The sequence below is a fragment of the Anser cygnoides genome, chromosome 24 (genome assembly GCF_040182565.1).
Source record: "Anser cygnoides isolate HZ-2024a breed goose chromosome 24, Taihu_goose_T2T_genome, whole genome shotgun sequence".
NCBI lineage: Eukaryota > Metazoa > Chordata > Aves > Anseriformes > Anatidae > Anser > Anser cygnoides.
In genome coordinates, this window is record NC_089896.1 from 4,927,286 (window position 1) to 4,944,211 (window position 16,926).

The window sequence follows — 16,926 nt, forward strand, 5'->3', positions numbered from 1 at the left end:
ACAAACACCGACGTGGATGAATCATTTTCCGTGTGCCAGTCAATAACCAAATGTTTCAGCATGATACAGTGAGAGTGAGGCACCTGGACAATTTTTCCAGGCCCCTGTCTATATTGCTAGGCATTCTAGATTAAAAATGAGGTCATAAGGGATTTGTTGAAGATCGCGTGGGGATTGAAAGGGGGCTCCAGAACAAGCACCCAGCCTCTTTTTCTCTATTCTTTCCCTATTGCCCGTGTTAGTACTGAGATCAAAAACATTTCTGCCCATCAGAGACATGCAGTGAACAACTCAAACGTTTCTGCACGTTTATCAATGGAAATTAAACACCACGCTTTACAGCTGGGGACACAGAGGCACAAAGCGTGCAGAGAAGAGGAGGGAAGCAACCTGCCATGATCACAGCGGGCGCTTCCTACAACTTCCCTCGTGTCCTCACTGTGCAAAATGCCCAGCCGTTGGTGCTGAGGCTCCTTCAGCCCCGGCTTCGGGTGGGTTCCTGTGGGGGTACCGAGTTTGGCTGCTGACAGAAACGTCAGCTTGCCTCTCATCACAGTGGCAGCGTTGGCTAACGCTGAATTGCCACAAGAAGTATGGCTCACGCCTTCTGGCTCCTGGAGGAGGATTCCTGCGGTTGCCTGAAAACTAGGAGGGCTGACTAGACATCTGTTGTCTATAACAAAACATTTTAGGACTACCTTAAATCGAAGAGGAAGATTTTCTTTCTGCTAATGAACCCAGAGACCATCTGTTACCAATTGCACTTGCTTATCTCGCTCATCCATTAATTATTTTGGTTTACTTTTTAATAAGACAGAGCAAGGTTTATGTGTCTTTCTGTGGTTCTGGAAGGGGCACGGGACTGTGCCGACGCAGAGACAAGGACGTCCAATTACATAATTTACGCCTGCACTGAGTCACTTCAATTAGACTGGCTGTCAGTGGGGAATTGAGGACAAGACTTAGAGACACGGAGCCGAGAAGCGCAGCAATCCTCCGACATGAGCTTGTTGCCCTTGGGGAGGTGCAATGGCATTAACAGCTCTCGAACGCTGGGAAGCGTGCATTCAGGATGTGCATTACTGAGCAGAGAAGCTGTAGGGTTGGCAAATTCAGAAGTCTCTGCTGGTCTGCGTTACGAACCTGGATAAGCCAGCAGCAGGAAGGGCATAAGATGAGAAGGGCGCTACAAAGGGCCCCAGAGCAGCCAGCAGGGACAGGGGCAGCTCTGCACGAGGGGGCCCTGAGCACAGCCCCGCAGCGTCTCCGCAGCAAAGTTGGCAGTCTGAACACTGCCGTGAACCAGCACGTAACAAAACCCCAAATGTTTTCATGTCCTTATTCAGACGGGGACACGTCCTTGTTCCGCTTGCAAATGTCACGGGTCCAGCCAGGGGTTTAGTTGTCCTTGCGACACAAGGGTTTGAATCCAGCTTCCCCCGGCTCACTCCTGCCTCTCTCTTGTCTTCCAGGAGGAATCTTTGAGTACGCAGATGGCCCCAACACCCAGGTTATGAGTGCCGAGGAGCAAGCCTTTCGATTTTCCGCCAATATCATCAACAGAAACAGAACCTTGCTGCCTAACACAACGCTCACCTATGACATTCAGCGGATACACTTCCACGACAGCTTTGAAGCAACCAAGAAAGGTAAGAACACGGCACACGCCTCGCAGCTTTGTGGTATCTGTTCAGCCCAAACCCACGTGGCTTGGCTCGAACCCAGCACCGTCCTGCTCCGCTCAGCGCTCCCAGTTAGAAGTCCGCCCAGAGGTGACCTTCCCGAGGCACGTTAGTACAAGGGAACGACCATTCTCTCCTTTTTCCTCTGCAAACCTCACACAGCTCCTTTCAGCGTTTGCTTCTCATCCTGGGCGAAGGCCTGCAGGCCATGCCTGTGCTTATTTTATTGTATCCCCGGCAATTTGCACACCCCCGGTGCAGGAGGTCTGTTCTCCTCCTAGCAGACCGTCCCTTCCTAACAGCAGCGGTACATTTGAAGTGCCCTGGGTGAGGTACCGGAGGGGAGGGCAGGAGCAGGACCGCACAGCACCGGCATGACCTGGGGGCCCGGCGAGCCTGCTTCTGCTCTGGCAGCACCCAAAGGTGCTGTGGGAAAGCTCCGTGGTAGCTCCCAGTTCAGAGGGAGGCTGCAGAGGGAATAGAGAAATAGTCCACTCCTGTGAAAAATTTGCACATTTTTTTCCCCTAAAAATGCCTCCAGCCCTAACTGCAGTTGTTCTGCTTTAATTTCTCAGCGATAGCTTCAACGGAGCCACGGAAAGCATTATTCTGCAAAAAGCAAATTCTATTAAAAGTGATGGGAAAATGCATTTGTCAGGGCGATGCTGATCAGCTCCGTGTTCGCATCAGGCACGGCCCTGCTGGCTGCGCTCCCTGGGCAGCCCCTGCCCTGCTGGCGCTGAGCTCTAATCACTCCCTGGAGCACACGCAGCTGAGATCAATGGCAATACTTGCCTAAACACAGCTCAGGTCGGGCGGTGTCAGTCCCCCGAGGACGTTTCATCCCCGCGGTGTGGATGAGTGGCCCCGATCGTGGCTCAGCACCACGCTGCCGAGGAGCGCGGCGATGCCGGTGCTGGTGGCCCTGGCCCAGCCTCTGCTGGCTGGGAGCATGGGAGGGAGGGGGACACCAACGGTTTGGGAGCTCAGCGATAAATCGGGAGCTGCTGGGGAGCTGCAGGAAGAGGCCGAGGAAGAAAGAATGGGCAGGCAGCCTTCTGAACAGGGGCAGGAGGACGGAGATGTACCTTGTTCATGTTTCTGGAGGCTCAGCTCTAGCAGGCTGAGCAGCATTCCTGATGTGGAACATCTCCAGCCATGGGTCCAGAGCCTCGCCTGCCCTCCTCCCTCCCTCTTCCTGCCTCTCTTCACTGCTGTCATCACCCAGTACCTGCACTGCCCTTAGTGCCCAGGAGCTTGTCTGTCCATCCCGTGCCCAGAAGCTTGTCTGTCCGTCCGTCCAGTGCCCCCCTCACCCCCAAAGCTGCCTCGTGTTTCTCTGACCGCCTCTTCCCTCCTCCTCCAGCCTGCGACCAGCTCGCCCTCGGGGTCGTAGCAATATTCGGCCCGTCCCAAGGCTCCTGCACCAACGCCGTCCAGTCCATCTGCAATGCCCTGGAGGTCCCCCACATACAGCTGCGGTGGAAGCACCACCCGCTGGATAACAAGGACACTTTCTACGTCAACCTGTACCCCGACTATTCTTCCCTCAGCCATGCCATCCTGGACCTGGTGCAGTACCTGAAGTGGAGGTCAGCCACCGTGGTGTACGATGACAGCACAGGTAGGCAAAGGGAGTGCTTTGAAAGGAGGAATCCAGATTTTTTTGTTGTTGTGGGTCCCATTTAGGAACTTTTCTAAGAAACCCTTTAAGGGGCAAAATGACAGCATGTGCAGTAAACCCTGGGATCCTTTCTGAAGCATTTTATTCACAGCCCGCTTGGGAAATGGGTAAACCCTCAGCACCAGCTCCGCCAGCAAAGGGTCAAGGGGAGGATTAAGTGTCTGGGGGCACGCTGCCCCCACCCTATTGTATGGGGCACCGCCGTGCCCCTCCGCACCAGCAAAGACCCCGCTCTGTGCCTGCCACTGGGGATGCAGTTTCCCAGCTAAAAGCAAAAGCAGCTCTGGAAAGTTTTTTTGTTTTCTGGCTAATTCTATAAAACACAGCTGACAAAGTTTTTCACATGAAGAATGCTGTTGATGCTTAAACAAAGCAAAGTGCTGCACAGCACTGCAGATAAAAAGAAAGGGGGGAAAAAAAAACAGGAACAAAAGACACATTGGGTAGCCTGTCCAACCTAATTCCACTAAACCAAATGGTTTCTTTAGGGGAGGGCTGATGAGAACACAGTTTGACATTCCTGTTTTGCAAATGTGGGTCACAGTATGTTCCCTTCATGGCATATTCTAATGCATTTCTTCTACTATGCACAGGGACATGCTTCTATTTTCCTCCCTGCAATAGGCATCTGCTGAATTTCTTCTTGCAACATTAGATACCAATAATTCCTGTGCAGCTGCATCCAGCCTGGCTTTGTACCTTCTGCATAAAATAGAAATGAATTCTGAGGGCAGCAAGACAGTTACAAGTTGTGATTAAGTGACCGTTATGAACTATGCTATTCATAAATCTAAGTGCTTTTTCTTTTTTTTTTTTTTCCCCTTTCCTGTTGTGTATGGTAAATAATGTGGATTTTAATTTGTTGTGTAGATGATTAACACAGCCTGTCCTTTCTCAAGGGCATATTGCTAAACAAAAAACCGGCGTGATGACATACATGGCAGAGGTTAGGATGGATCTGCCGCTCTCCTCTTCCTACCCAGTGCAAGGACCCCAGCTCTGCATCAGCTGGGTGCAGAGGCAGCAGGAAAATACCAGGAAAAGCCAATCCGCCCCAGAATAACCATTCTGGAAGTCTCTGTGTGTGTTTTTTAATGACTGACACACACCTTTACCTTGCTAACTGTATAGCAATGGCCATGTGAGGGAGAGATGAAAGTCTTGATGCCTTCTGTACAATAACCAGAAGAAGTCCTCATGCTCTGCTGTCCCGTAACGCTGTGCCCTTGCCTTTGTGCCATGCCCGAAGGCCTGATTCGGCTGCAGGAGCTGATCATGGCCCCGTCGAGGTACAACATCCGCCTGAAAATCCGCCAGCTGCCGCTGGACACGGACGATGCGCGGCCGCTGCTGAAGGAGATGAAGCGGGGCCGGGAGTTCCGCATCATCTTCGACTGCAGCCACCTGATGGCAGCTCAGATCCTCAAGCAGGTGAGCGGGGCCGACAGGGGCCATGGTGGGGGCCATGCTGCTGGCACGGGGCAGGGGACAGCCCTGGGGGTGGGCGTGCAGACCTACAGCTTTCCTTTCGGGTACGACGGGTGATTTTACTCCTAGACCCCGCAGCGCAGCCTTTGAAACCAAGGGCTGTCTTATTGCAGTCGGGAAGGAGGCACCAGCGAGCACTCAGAAAGCAGCAAAGTCAAGGTTAGGGTTATGTCTCGGCATCCCCAGCACGAAACAACCCCAGTCCCGTCCTGATAAGACAAACACTTTGATATTTCCTTTTTTAAGAGCATGAGCCGGAGCGCAGGTAGCGGGCTGCTAATAGAGGTGGTGAAAGAAACCAGCCTACGCCTTTTTGATCCAAACCTGCCATTTTCACCGAGTGTAATTTTCCAAGGATATGACTGGATTTCTACACTAAAAAAAAAAAAAAAAGTAGATTTCAATGAAAAAACACATCGCAGAGAGACAGACCCCTGGAAAGAAGGAGCAAACGTCAGGGGAGCAGCCGTTGTGCCAGCCCCGCGCCCCCAGCCCGTCCGTGGCGCGCAGCCTGCGGCACTGCCCCTCTGCTCCTCTGCCCTGCTGTGTACAGGGGGGGACGAGCTCCAGGCCTCCTCTGTGGCTGCTCATTTAGCCCCACACGAGCTGTTTAAACGCTGATTTTAAATCTCTTCCCTCCCTTCTGTGCTGCCGCATGCCCCAGGGGTGTGACTGCACGCTGTGCAGAGGGGCATGGTGTAACGGCTTCGTTTTGGTGCTGGGCGCGGGGCTGTGCTCGTGGTCCTGTACCTCGCTGCAACAGGACCGGGTCAGCACGGGGAGCGGCTGCGTGCCCCGGGTGCTTCCCAGCACCGTGTGCAATTCTTGCACTTTAAGCCAGATGTCAGTGATTTTCCGTTCACTGGCCTCCCTTCCGTCTCTCCCTTCTGCCACTGGCGTTTTTCGCAGACTGGGAGGTTTGCAGCTCGCCCCAACCCCTTGGACCCAAGTGCCAGTACACTGCGGGGTCACTGTGAGACAGGAAAATGGTCTCAAAAAAGGCTAAAAAGCAGCCAGCGGAAGAGCTGCTCCGAGCAGCTCAGCAAGACGCTGCCACACAGATTAAATAAATCCCCTGAAGGGCTGAGAAAGCAAGCATGTAGAAAGAGACTTCTCCTGCAACCTGCTTGATGCAAAATGAAGAGAAATCAGAAAGCCTAGGAGGGATTATTAAAGAAAGCAATAGAAGGGACTCATTGTCTCCTGCCTATTATTTTAACATGCTGGCTGTGTTTGGTGCTGTTCACTTATTATGCGGTTTATTATAGTTTATTGTGCCATCTGCTCTGCTCGGCGTTGCGAGCACAGAGTGCGGAAGATGGAGGAGAGGGGGGACTGGAGGGAAGGGACTTCTCCCAAGTCCTTCTGGCTGGTTTGGGGGGGGGGCAGTTCAGGACCCACAGCCATGGATTTCTGCGTAGCAGTATTACACAGTGTACACAGAAAAAAGAAAAAAGTCGAATATTTTCAGAGTTTGGGAAGCTGTACAAACCCAAATCGTGCCGCGACTGCCATCTCTCCATATCCGTGCAGTGTTGAGGCTCCGAGCAGCACACGACACAGACCCCTCATCTCTGTCACCCTCATTTGCTGAAGAATTAGGAAGCTCAGGAACCTCATCTCCTAACTTTCTCCCCAAATGAGAGACACACACCTGGAGCAGCCGCCTTCCCTTGCAGAACAGCGGGGGGGGGCCAGGAAAAGGCACTTCCAGCCCCGACCGCCGCTGCCTCCTCCCGCTGAGCCTCGCACGCAGCCCGAGCCTCCTCCCTGCGGCAGAGCAGCCTGAGCTTGCTTTGTGCTGGTGGAGGAACAACGACACGCAGAGATAAACTGAACGGCAAAAATGTCAGGGAAAAATGGCCCGGCACTCTGTTTGTCCCAGAACCAGCAACGCTTACACACCAGGGTTACCCCCTGCTTTTTGTAGCCTCAGTTAGCTCTGCTTCACTCAGCCTCTGGTGTCGGCTTCTCCCAGGCACGACCCGCGGAGGTGTTCTGCTGCCTGCCCCCATGCAGTGCCGACGGATGGCAAAAAGGGCTTGTGCTAAAATTCCCAACGCTCGGTACTGGATTTACCTTTAGGTGACATAAAATGGTTTGAGCAACTACAGCCACCATTCACGAAGGCAGCTCCAGCTGAGCACACAGGACCAAGCCCGTCCAGCTCTTGCTCCCAAGTAATTCAATGGCAAACTCTCCCAGAACACGAGTGGCATGCAGTTCACTGGTGATGTGGACAGTGCTTTGAAACGTCATGAGTCCAGGAATCACAACCCGAGAGCTGGCACAAAGATGTGCAGACATTGCCGCGTCCAGTCCGGGTTCCTTGGAGACACCAAACAATTTCACCCTCTTGGACGCACAAATCATTACAGAAACCCACCAGAGAGCTACACCCGCTCATGAGGCCCTCCCAGGTTACCTGTGTTTCTCTAGCCTAGCTCATTTTTGGTCACTTTTTAATGCTTTACAGCTGTTCTCCAGTTTCCCAGCTTCCCCGCTCTCCTTGGCAGCTGTTTCCGAACAGTTGCCGCACTCTGCAGTGCACAGATGTGCCTGTCTTAACTTTAATGGAGCTCCCGTTCCCATCCTGGGGCTCGCCCGTAGCTCATCCACAGGTTTATCATTTATTTATTCCCCCACAAACCCAGATGTCTGCTGCACTGCCAGTACGGGGAGCTGGGGCTTGCTTCCCCCAGCAGCACCGGAGCGCGCGTCTACCTCCGAAACGGCTCCGCTGGGGAGCCATCGCCTCCTGCGCTGGAACCTCAGGAGTTCCTGGGGGTTTCACGGCACCTCCCCGATGGCTCCCGTGCTGAGCTGTCAGCGAGCCCCAGGTTGCTGCACCCAGCTGTACAGGGCAGGAGAGCCCTCGGACGCAGTCCTGTAGATCCATGGGCACCGGGCTTTCTAAAAGATATTTCCAGGCCAGGAAACAAGGGGTAAAGACCCGCTCCAGCCTTACAATTTCTAGGCTTGTAATCTCGATCCTTTCCTTTCCCCATGTTTTTGACATCCTGCTTCTTTGCAAACTGTCACTTCGTTCCTCGGAGCTAAATTCTGCCCTAGTAATTTTAGCAAAAATACAAGGGAAGCAAACATTTCCTGGGGGACTTGAAGTTGCTTTCCCATCAGTGGAGATTTTAAAGCGGTCTCGCATGCGTTTTCTCCAGAAAACAAGCTCACAGAGCCAGCATCACAGTGCAGACCACGAGCATCTCCTGCTGTAGCCACCAGCCTCAAGGTGACCTGCTCCCGGGCAGGAACCTGTGCCCGATGTGCTCTGAAGGGTCTGCACGAGGTAACCCAGCCGGGGACCCTCTGGGCCGTAACGATTTGTGATAAACCCCGCAGATCACGGCGCGTTTATGCAAATCCCAGCAATCTGCATGAGCAGATCCGTGTCGGGCTGGAACACGTGGGGCTTGGTGTGGCCAAAAGCCCCCAGGAGCACGGCGGTGTGGCCGAGGGGGGGTGAGACACCCCCGCTCCTCTACACATCTGCTGGTCTGCTGCCAGCCAGGCACTGCAGGGGAATCCGCCTGCAGGACTCAGGAAGGACGGACACACGGACAGGAGTCAGATGTACAAGCTATAAGGACAGACACTGAAGGGGAGGGGATGCAGAGCACCAGAAATACAAGAACTAAAAAGCCTTTCACTTTGCTTCTAGCCTGGAATCCAGCTGCTGGGCGTCTGGGTCTGCCTCCCGCCAGACTCTCGAGTTTTATTTTGCATGGCTGGTGTTATATTCTTGTACCCACTCTTACTAACCTCCTTTCCCTGCTCTCCCCAAGGCCATGGCGATGGGAATGATGACAGAATACTACCACTTCATCTTCACCACTCTGGTAAAGTATCTAATTGGCGCAAAGCCCTTTTACCCTCGCTGGTGAGCCCATGGGGGACGAGGAGGTGCTTGGAGGGGCCGGGGAGCAGGCTGGGCACCCATCCTCTTCTACGTGCACTGCACGGCTGCAGGGCACTACTGCGGGGAGGGAGGGAAACAAGGGGAAGGGGACCAGCACCCCAAGAGAGGTGAGAGCAGGGCTAGACTCAGCTTTGGGTTAAAACCAGACAATTTGGTCATCCCAACTCCGCCACCGCAGCCCTGCCTGAGCACTTACTGCGAGAGGCTTCAGTCTCTGCTTCGCTGCTCTTGGACTGCTCCAGCCCTTTGGAGCCGCACAGATTTGCACAGATGCAGGCTTTGGTTTTATTTCCCCTCTCGCTCATTTTGGTTTCAGTGCAGCTACCCACACGCTGAAAGATGAGCATACGGGTGAGTTTGTGAGGTTGTAGATGGGACCACGTTTCAGTAAGACCCGGGTGCGTGTTTCTCTGCGCTCATCTTGGTCTCTCTTAAAACCCAGCACCAGCCCCACCGTGGTCAATAGTTCAGTACTGCAGGTTTATTTTGCATGAGAAGAACTCAGCTTGAGATTAACTCCACACTCATTAAACACGGGCCAGTTCTTCTCTGACACCAGGAGGCATTTTGGTCTGGGTTTTTTGGCATGCCACTTTTGTTTCCATTTAGGATGCTATTGTCTGGTATACTGTTGAATTTTGTGTGATTTCAAAAATCCAATTTATCTTTTTGCCTTTAGGAAAGAAACAGACTAAACTAACCCCTAAAAACTGCAAAATTTATTTTTCAAATGCAAAAGACATGTTAATTACCCCTGCTGCCATTATCTATTCCAGGCAGCTTTAAGCATTTCCCAGATAACCTCCTATTAATCAGCCCCAGCTGAGCCTAGAGTACATTTCATGTGTAGGTACAGCCTGGAGGTGGGGAAAAAAAAAGAATTATAATAAATTAATAGATAAGCAATCACAATTAATGCCACTTTCCTGAAATAACAGTTATACCATGGGAAAGATATTTTAATCTGTCATTCCTTAAGGCAATGTTTTTCTAGCTTGCAATGCATGTGCTGCAGCGTCTACAGTACTAGACCCATGGGGTGCTAATGAATTAGTCTATTATGTTATACTGAATGTTTCTAAAAGGTCCCTAGTCAATACTGAGTACAGTGTATCAACACTTGGCATGAAATGCTTCAACATTTTGCTAGGCAGCAAGACTACAGTTCACTGACTTCAACGTGATGAGCCCTACCGCAGCCTGTCTGCTGGAGCAACCCTTCTGCGCCCGCGCCTAACGCACGGGAGGCCTTTACGTCCTATAGAGTCCCGAGCAGTGAGAAACCCCTTGAGCTCAACGCTTCTGGGAATTTCCCAGCAGCTTGTGAAAACGAGTCCTTGCGAACCCAGGAGCTTCCCTAATGCCTGCTGTCACTTCTGCTGCGAGTTAGGGAGGCAGAAGCGGGAAGCAGGAATCGCCTCCCAAGCCTGGGGCTGCCGCCAGCAGAAACCACACGCCCAGCCCTGCTTCTGAGCAGGCACCGAGCTGGGAGGGCCCGGTTCCCACTGGCGCTGGTAGTCAGGCATTCCTGCGAAGCTCCTGAGGCTCACAACATGCTTCCTGCTTCGGATGCTCAGGCACGATGAACTTCGGCTCGGGATTTCAACTGGGGAGGTGGGAGAGCATGGGTGAGGGGAAGACCTCGCAGAAACATTGAGCATAGAGCTTGAGACTAGATGGAGGGGAGAATTGTCTGCAGTACAAAAAATAGCAAAAGAGAATGTAGATGAGGTGGAAAATAGAACCAGATGTTTCAATTTGTGGCTGTGCAGGAGCAGAAAATGCAGAAGAAACTGATATGGCAATTCCCCCCCACCTCTGCATGTTCCACCACGCAGCCTGTGTTCATCTCTCTGCTAATGCCAGGAGATGCTAACGCGGGTTTGCAGCTGGGATTTGAACTGGCACCATGAAGGGAGCTGGGAGAGAGCTGCCTTCCCTAGGACCGTGCTGAAGTGGAGCTCAGTGGCGAGCACAGGGTGGGGAGGACGCCCAAAACACCGGTCCCATTGGGCAGGCAGCAGCGCCACAGCACCGCGCGCTCCGGAGCTCGGTGGGTTCCCCTTGTCATGGCTGGTCACATTCTGAGGGGGGAACGATCAACTTTTTGCAACCAAAAATTACTTGCCCACAGCAATTTCCAGAATACAGACTGAAGTATCCAAGAAAAAGATCCGAATCCTGATAAAATAACCCAATCCACTGGGCCTGGCACAGTACCGCTGCGCCCCACGTCCGGATGCCACCAGCACGCTGAGGTCAAGCAACCGCATTTGCCCTCAGCTACCAGAAGTCATCTGAAAGTCAACATTACGGCCTGGCTTTCACGATGCCCTTTAACAAGACGTGGAGCTTTATACTTGCAATTTTCCAGGAAAAAAAATCCAACAACCGGGTTAAACCACAGCAATCCTGTGCTCTTTGGTGGGTGTGATTAATGGCTCGGGCCCGGGCTGCAGCTGCGGACCGCACCACGGCATCCATCAGCAGCCTGCCTCGGGGGTGCAAAGTCAGAGGGCAGCACTTAAGGAAAGATCAAACCCCCAAAGCTTATTAAAGCAAAACAGCTGTAAGAATTCCTAGCTCTCCCACTGAGAGTGAAGTCTCGGCTGCTGGCAAGTGCTGATTTTGCTACGCTTTGCTTAGGGCAGTGCATTTTATGGCCAGTGCTTTCGCAGCCCCCGTGGGCTGAACGGAGCTTGCTGCTGTGTCTGGGTGAACCCACAGCCTGCTGCGTCCTCCTGGTACGGCCACATCGTACAAAGCAGCAACAGCCCCGTATCTCCTGCTGCACTTGAACTCTTGGGTTTTATCCCCTGTCATCAATGAACACTGTTACCGCATTCATCCCCCAGCCTTCATCACAGAAGATGGTGGCGTTGCCTTTCCATCTCCCTCCAATTTTACTAGAAGAAATTGTTCTGGATAAATTCTGATTAAGCTCCATCCACCAATGCCTCCCATACTCAAAGCCCCTCCAGACTGCCGTTCATCTCACGCACCCCTCGCCCTGCTCCGTCCCCCAGGCAGCTCTCACTGCCTCGAGTCAGCTGCTCCGGTTTTCTATGGGCAGGCCAGCTGCTCTTGGCACCCCGTCTAACCCAAAACTACTCCAGCTAGTGACTGGGCATTGAAGCCAGCCCCTGAACTGAAGCGACTGTGAGCCAAGAGATGCATTAAGAAGCGCGCTCGCAGAGGGCTCCGAGCGCCCCGTCTCTCGCTGCCTGCCAAGCCGTGTCTGTGGGCTGGCTGCCAGCAGGGCTGAGGGCTGCCTGGCTGGGGGGGTTTAAATAGCATAAAGGGCACCTCATTCATTTGCAGACTGCGTAGGCTGGTCGTAATGTCAAGAAATGCGTCTTAGTTCCTCTCTGAGAGCTGTCTGCAAATTGGCATTCTGAATCCGGAGTTATTCTGCCCTCCCCAGCACACCACGGGCCTCAGCACCGACGGCAAATTCTCAGGGAAGAGCCCGAGGGAGCTTCAAGCACAGGAGCTCTGCCTTCCCCCCACCCCTGGGTGCCAGCCTAGTTCCTCATGGTTTCAACTAGCTCAGTGCCTTGGGGATGGGACGGAATTGTCCCAGCCCCAGGGAGCGCATGGGGAGCTGCAGCCACCGCCACAGCACACAGCCCCGCGGCACAGCTTTCGGCTCGCGGCCCGGTGCTCGCACACTGTACCCGGAGCGCTGCTGTCACTGCTATTACTGCTCCTGCCCTTACTGCTGCTGCTGGGGGCCGTGATGTCGAGGGACTGGCTCGGAGCGTTGGGGATGTAGGATCAGCTCCTGGCCCCTCTGCAGTCACCCCAAGAGGGTCGTTTCACCTCCTCCAGGCTCAGCGAGGCAGAGCTGCTGACCCTGGCTTTCCCCCCACCACTCATCTCTCTCCCTTACCAGACAGAGAGCTCGCAGAAAAGACAAGCACGACACAGCTAAACAAAATGTTTAAACTGGTTTCTCTCTTTTAAGGATCTTTATGCATTAGACCTAGAACCATACCGCTACTCTGGGGTGAACCTGACCGGCTTCCGGATCCTCAACGTGGAGAACCCGCACGTGTCGTCCATCATCGAGAAGTGGTCCATGGAGCGGCTGCAGTCAGCGCCCAAGGCGGAGCTGGGGCTGCTCGACGGCGTGATGATGGTACGAGGGGCTTAAAGGATGCGTGGCAACGCCTGGGGAGCGAGCCCGAGGGGCAGGGAGCTTTTGTTAACGCCTGTTGTATTTATACATATGTATATATTTATATATATAACACCTAAATGTTATATAAATGCCTTGCACTAGTAACAACTCACCACAGGTGTCTTCCTCAGGGCATTTACTGGCACACTAACATCTGTCCCTCGAGTGCAGCGAGTTCTGCTGGTGAAACTCCTGCAGCCCACTGCACTCACACTGCCCTGCACACCCAGCTGCTGACAGATGTGCCAGTTTTGGGAGGCGGTGCTCCTTCTCTCCTGCCCTTCCTCCTTCACTCCCTCCTTGCCAGCACAAAGCTGCCTTCAGGACCCGCACATTTCAAAGCTTTTGCTTCCAGCAAAGACGTAGCACAGCGGGGAAGTGCCCTGGCTGTTTCGTGCTGGGAACAAGAGGGAGGGAGCTGCAACCAGCTGCCCTTTGTGCCCCTTGCCCCTTGCTGGAGCTCAGCGGGGTTTCCCCACGCTCGCCCAATGCGCAGCCCAGGAGCGCCTCGCATGAGCGAGCTGTGCGTGCCCCAGGCCCCAGCACACCCGCGCTGGCCGGGGAAGCCCCTCTGCAGTCACTCCCTGGGGAAGGGCAGACTGTGCAAGTCCCTGGAGCAGCGCTAGGAAGCAGAAATGCTCCAGCAGCCAGGGCCTGCCCGCTAGCAGGTGCCAAGGCTTGCCTGGGTCCAGCCCAGCTGGGATTACTTCCCCAAGAAGTCCCCAGAAGGAGCCAGACGTCCAGCTCCCCGGGGCTGGGAGCACAGCACGAGGCTGGACTGGGCCAGGCAATTCACCGAGACGGACGCAGGGAAGAAGAGGCAAAGCTGTGCCCAGAGATGGGCTCTGCTGAAGCTCCGATGCCTCCTTTTAGGGCCCAATGGCAGCTCTGCTCCACCGAGCTGCTGCTCGGAAGGTGCAGCACCTGCTCACCCATCTGTCTTCCCGGCAAGGCTGCCTCCGACCCGTAGCTGCCGGCTGGCTGCCTCTGTTCCTCCCCTCGCGCTCTGCCAGAGCCTTCCCTCCGTAGCAAAGCCTCCCAGACCTTCACCTTGAAACGGCTCCTCGCATCCCTCCTGTCCCTTTTTATTGTCCCTTAGTGGACAGTCCCATCACTCTCCTTGTCCTTCCCATGTCTCCGCAGCACTGCGGACGGTATCCTACCTCTGCCAGCGGCCTCTGGCTCTTCCCCGGCTGCCCCTGGTTCCTCTCATCTTTTGTCCTGCCTGCTCCCTTCTGCAGGGGGTTCTTTAGCTTTGTGTTTCAGCTGGGCACTACAGCACCCACTGCCCCATGATATTGCTTAGCCAAATCCTTGTCCCCCTTCTAATTCCCCATGAATTTCCTTATCCAGACCCTTGTCCCCCTCTCCCCCAGCCCCAAACTCCCAAGATCTGTCCCTACAGCCGCACGTACGACCCCACAGGAGGCAGGTCCGGCGCCTGCTCTTCATGCTCGGGCGCTGCGGGAAGGGAAGGTCACGGGGATGGCTGCCAGTGCTGGAGGCTTTTCTCCATGGCCACGTCCTGACAGATATTTGCCCAGTTGTTTGCTGTGTTATTTTGTTTTATTGTGGTTTATTACTTTGCTGCTGTACTCACATCTGTTTTGTAGCCTTGCGAAGCCAGCAAACAATGGATTTTCATTAGCAAGACCAACCGCATCGGGGGGAAAACTAAATGTGGTTCTCTTGGTCAGTGTTTGGAGGAGAGAGGGGGCATCTCAAATGGAATTTAAAACCATTATGTTAAACAGAAGGGGAAAAAAAGGAAAGTTCTCCCTAGTTCAAACCACTGAAAAGTGGGAAGATGTTACACATCTGTGATGTTCTCATTTCAACGGCAGTTTGGGGCATTCTGGAAAATTTTCTATGCCCAGAGACAAACCACTTAACTCTCCTGATTCCTATTTCCCCACGTATAAAACAGTGTGGATAAGATGTTCTCATGTAAGTTGGTTTTTGCACTGCCTTAGACAAAGCAGACTAAATAAGAAAACCTTGTATCTTCTACGTTTAGAAACAGCTAGCTTCTTTGTTTGGCCACACAACAGTAACCGCACTAAAACAACCAGAATAGCTGCAGATGGACAGATGACGTTTTCCCAGTCTCTGCCTAAAGAGCTGCATAGCACAAAAACACGCTCGTGGGGCTTTGTCGTGTGTCTGAGGATGAGTTTTGCATGAGAAGTCAGCCCAGAGCCTCACAGAAGTCCTATTTTGTGTTAAAGCTTACGCACGTATGGCAATCTCTTGAGATCCCAGCCCTGCCTCTGGTGGGGACTGCAGCAGGACCCATCTGCTGGTGGTTCTTGTGGCTTCTCAGGGAGACACCACGGATTCCCCCTGCGTTGCTGTGTGAACATCTCCTTGCTCCGGAACCACGACCAACACAAATGCTGTTCCCTTTACTTTAGACAGACGCTGCCCTGTTGTACGACGCGGTCCATGTGGTCTCCGTGTGCTACCAGCGAGCCCCCCAGATGACCGTCAACTCCCTGCAGTGCCACCGGCACAAAGCCTGGAGGTTCGGTGGCCGCTTCATGAATTTTATAAAAGAGGTAAAAGCACGATTTGCAACCCTAATTGCTTCCCACTACTGCAACAGCTCCCCAGCAGGAGCAGTGCAGCTGCTCGGAGCGCAGGTACTGGGGCACATGGCAGAGGGGTTGGCAGTTACAGGGTTATAGAAAATCCTCCCCTGCCTGAGTAGGTACAAACGGATGGAAGCGTGGACACACATCAGACTGCTGTGTGTCCAGAGAGGAAAAATCCGGTCTTTGCCTTCAGAATAGCACACCTGCAGCCACAGCAAAACACCCAAAACAAGCCGAGCACTTCCATGGTGTCACCGAGACTGGTCCTTGCCTCCTCTTGTGTCGAGAGCAGCCGGACCCCTCCCTCTGCAGCCATTCCTGCCCTGAGCCATTTGCCTCTTCCAGCACCATTTGCTTGGGGTCCTCAAAGGGCTCTCGGAGCAGCCACCTCCCGGTGGCCGAGAGGCTCTGGCCTCTGGCGTGTGGAGCACTGAGCAAGTGGGAGCCAGGGGAGCGAGGAGGCAGCCTCGGTCCCTCTCTGTTTTCAGTCATTATGATTTCTTGCCGTTCAGCCCACGCATGGTTTGTTTGCACCTGGCTTAAGCATGCAGGCAGACTCAAACAGCGGCTGTCTGGGTGCAGAGAGCTTACCGAGGGAGGGGAGTGGCGGCAAGAGGTGGCCAGCCCCCCCGTGAGCCCCAAGCACGTGTCCCCATGCTCGCACCCCGGGCTTTGCCTTGTCTGCAAAAATCAGCCCTTGCCTAAGGAAAAAATGAAGGCAGAGCTGCAGGGAGACACCGCAAACCCTGCCAGTTATGTCTTTGTGAAAAATAATACCCTGTTTACCCTAAGGCCTTTTGGAACTTCTATGGCTGCGGCTCTTCACGTGGGAAGTTATGAAACCGGAGGCAGTATGGGATAAGACACGGGGGCCACACTTAAAAGGCTGGGTATAAAATCCCCTGAAGTTTTTAAACATAAAAGAGCAGAAGTACGCTGTTAATCGTTATTAGGACTGGTGCTGCAGCATCACCTGCAGACCACGCTGGCACTGAGGCCAGGCACACACGAGCAGTGACAGTGCCCACCCAGGCGCTGCCGGGTGCACGGACCGCACGGGCGTGGGGAGGAGAGGGAAGAATCGTTCCCATTGCAGAGAGAGAATGAACTTCTTCTTAATAGGCACTGAAGACTGTATCTCCTCTCTCTCTGCCTCTCTCTCTCCTTCTTCATGTTTTGTTCCCTTCTGCGGAAAGCTGCTCCAGCTGGCTGCCAAAAGAGAGTGTAAATAATTTGTTTGGTTGGCTCCTTTTGCAAATTACCCTGAGCTCACACTCCAGTGCCTGCCTGTTGTTTCCCTTCCTGGCACCGTGTCAGCCGGTTGCAGGGACGAGCAACCCCCATGGCAATCAGAACACGCC

General features: G+C 53.7%; 1 protein-coding gene across 2 annotated transcripts in view; it reads left to right on the plus strand.

The window, feature by feature from the left end:
• Nucleotides 1-16,926, plus strand: part of GRIK3 (glutamate ionotropic receptor kainate type subunit 3) — a 108,052-nt gene that overhangs the window by 56,850 nt on the left and 34,276 nt on the right. For both annotated transcript variants that reach the window (XM_066982496.1, XM_066982497.1), the window contains exons 2-7: nt 1,473-1,649; nt 3,049-3,306; nt 4,616-4,797; nt 8,655-8,708; nt 12,756-12,929; nt 15,386-15,529. In XM_066982496.1, the coding sequence (XP_066838597.1) occupies nt 1,473-1,649; nt 3,049-3,306; nt 4,616-4,797; nt 8,655-8,708; nt 12,756-12,929; nt 15,386-15,529 (989 nt within the window). The remainder of the gene's footprint in view (nt 1-1,472; nt 1,650-3,048; nt 3,307-4,615; nt 4,798-8,654; nt 8,709-12,755; nt 12,930-15,385; nt 15,530-16,926) is intronic.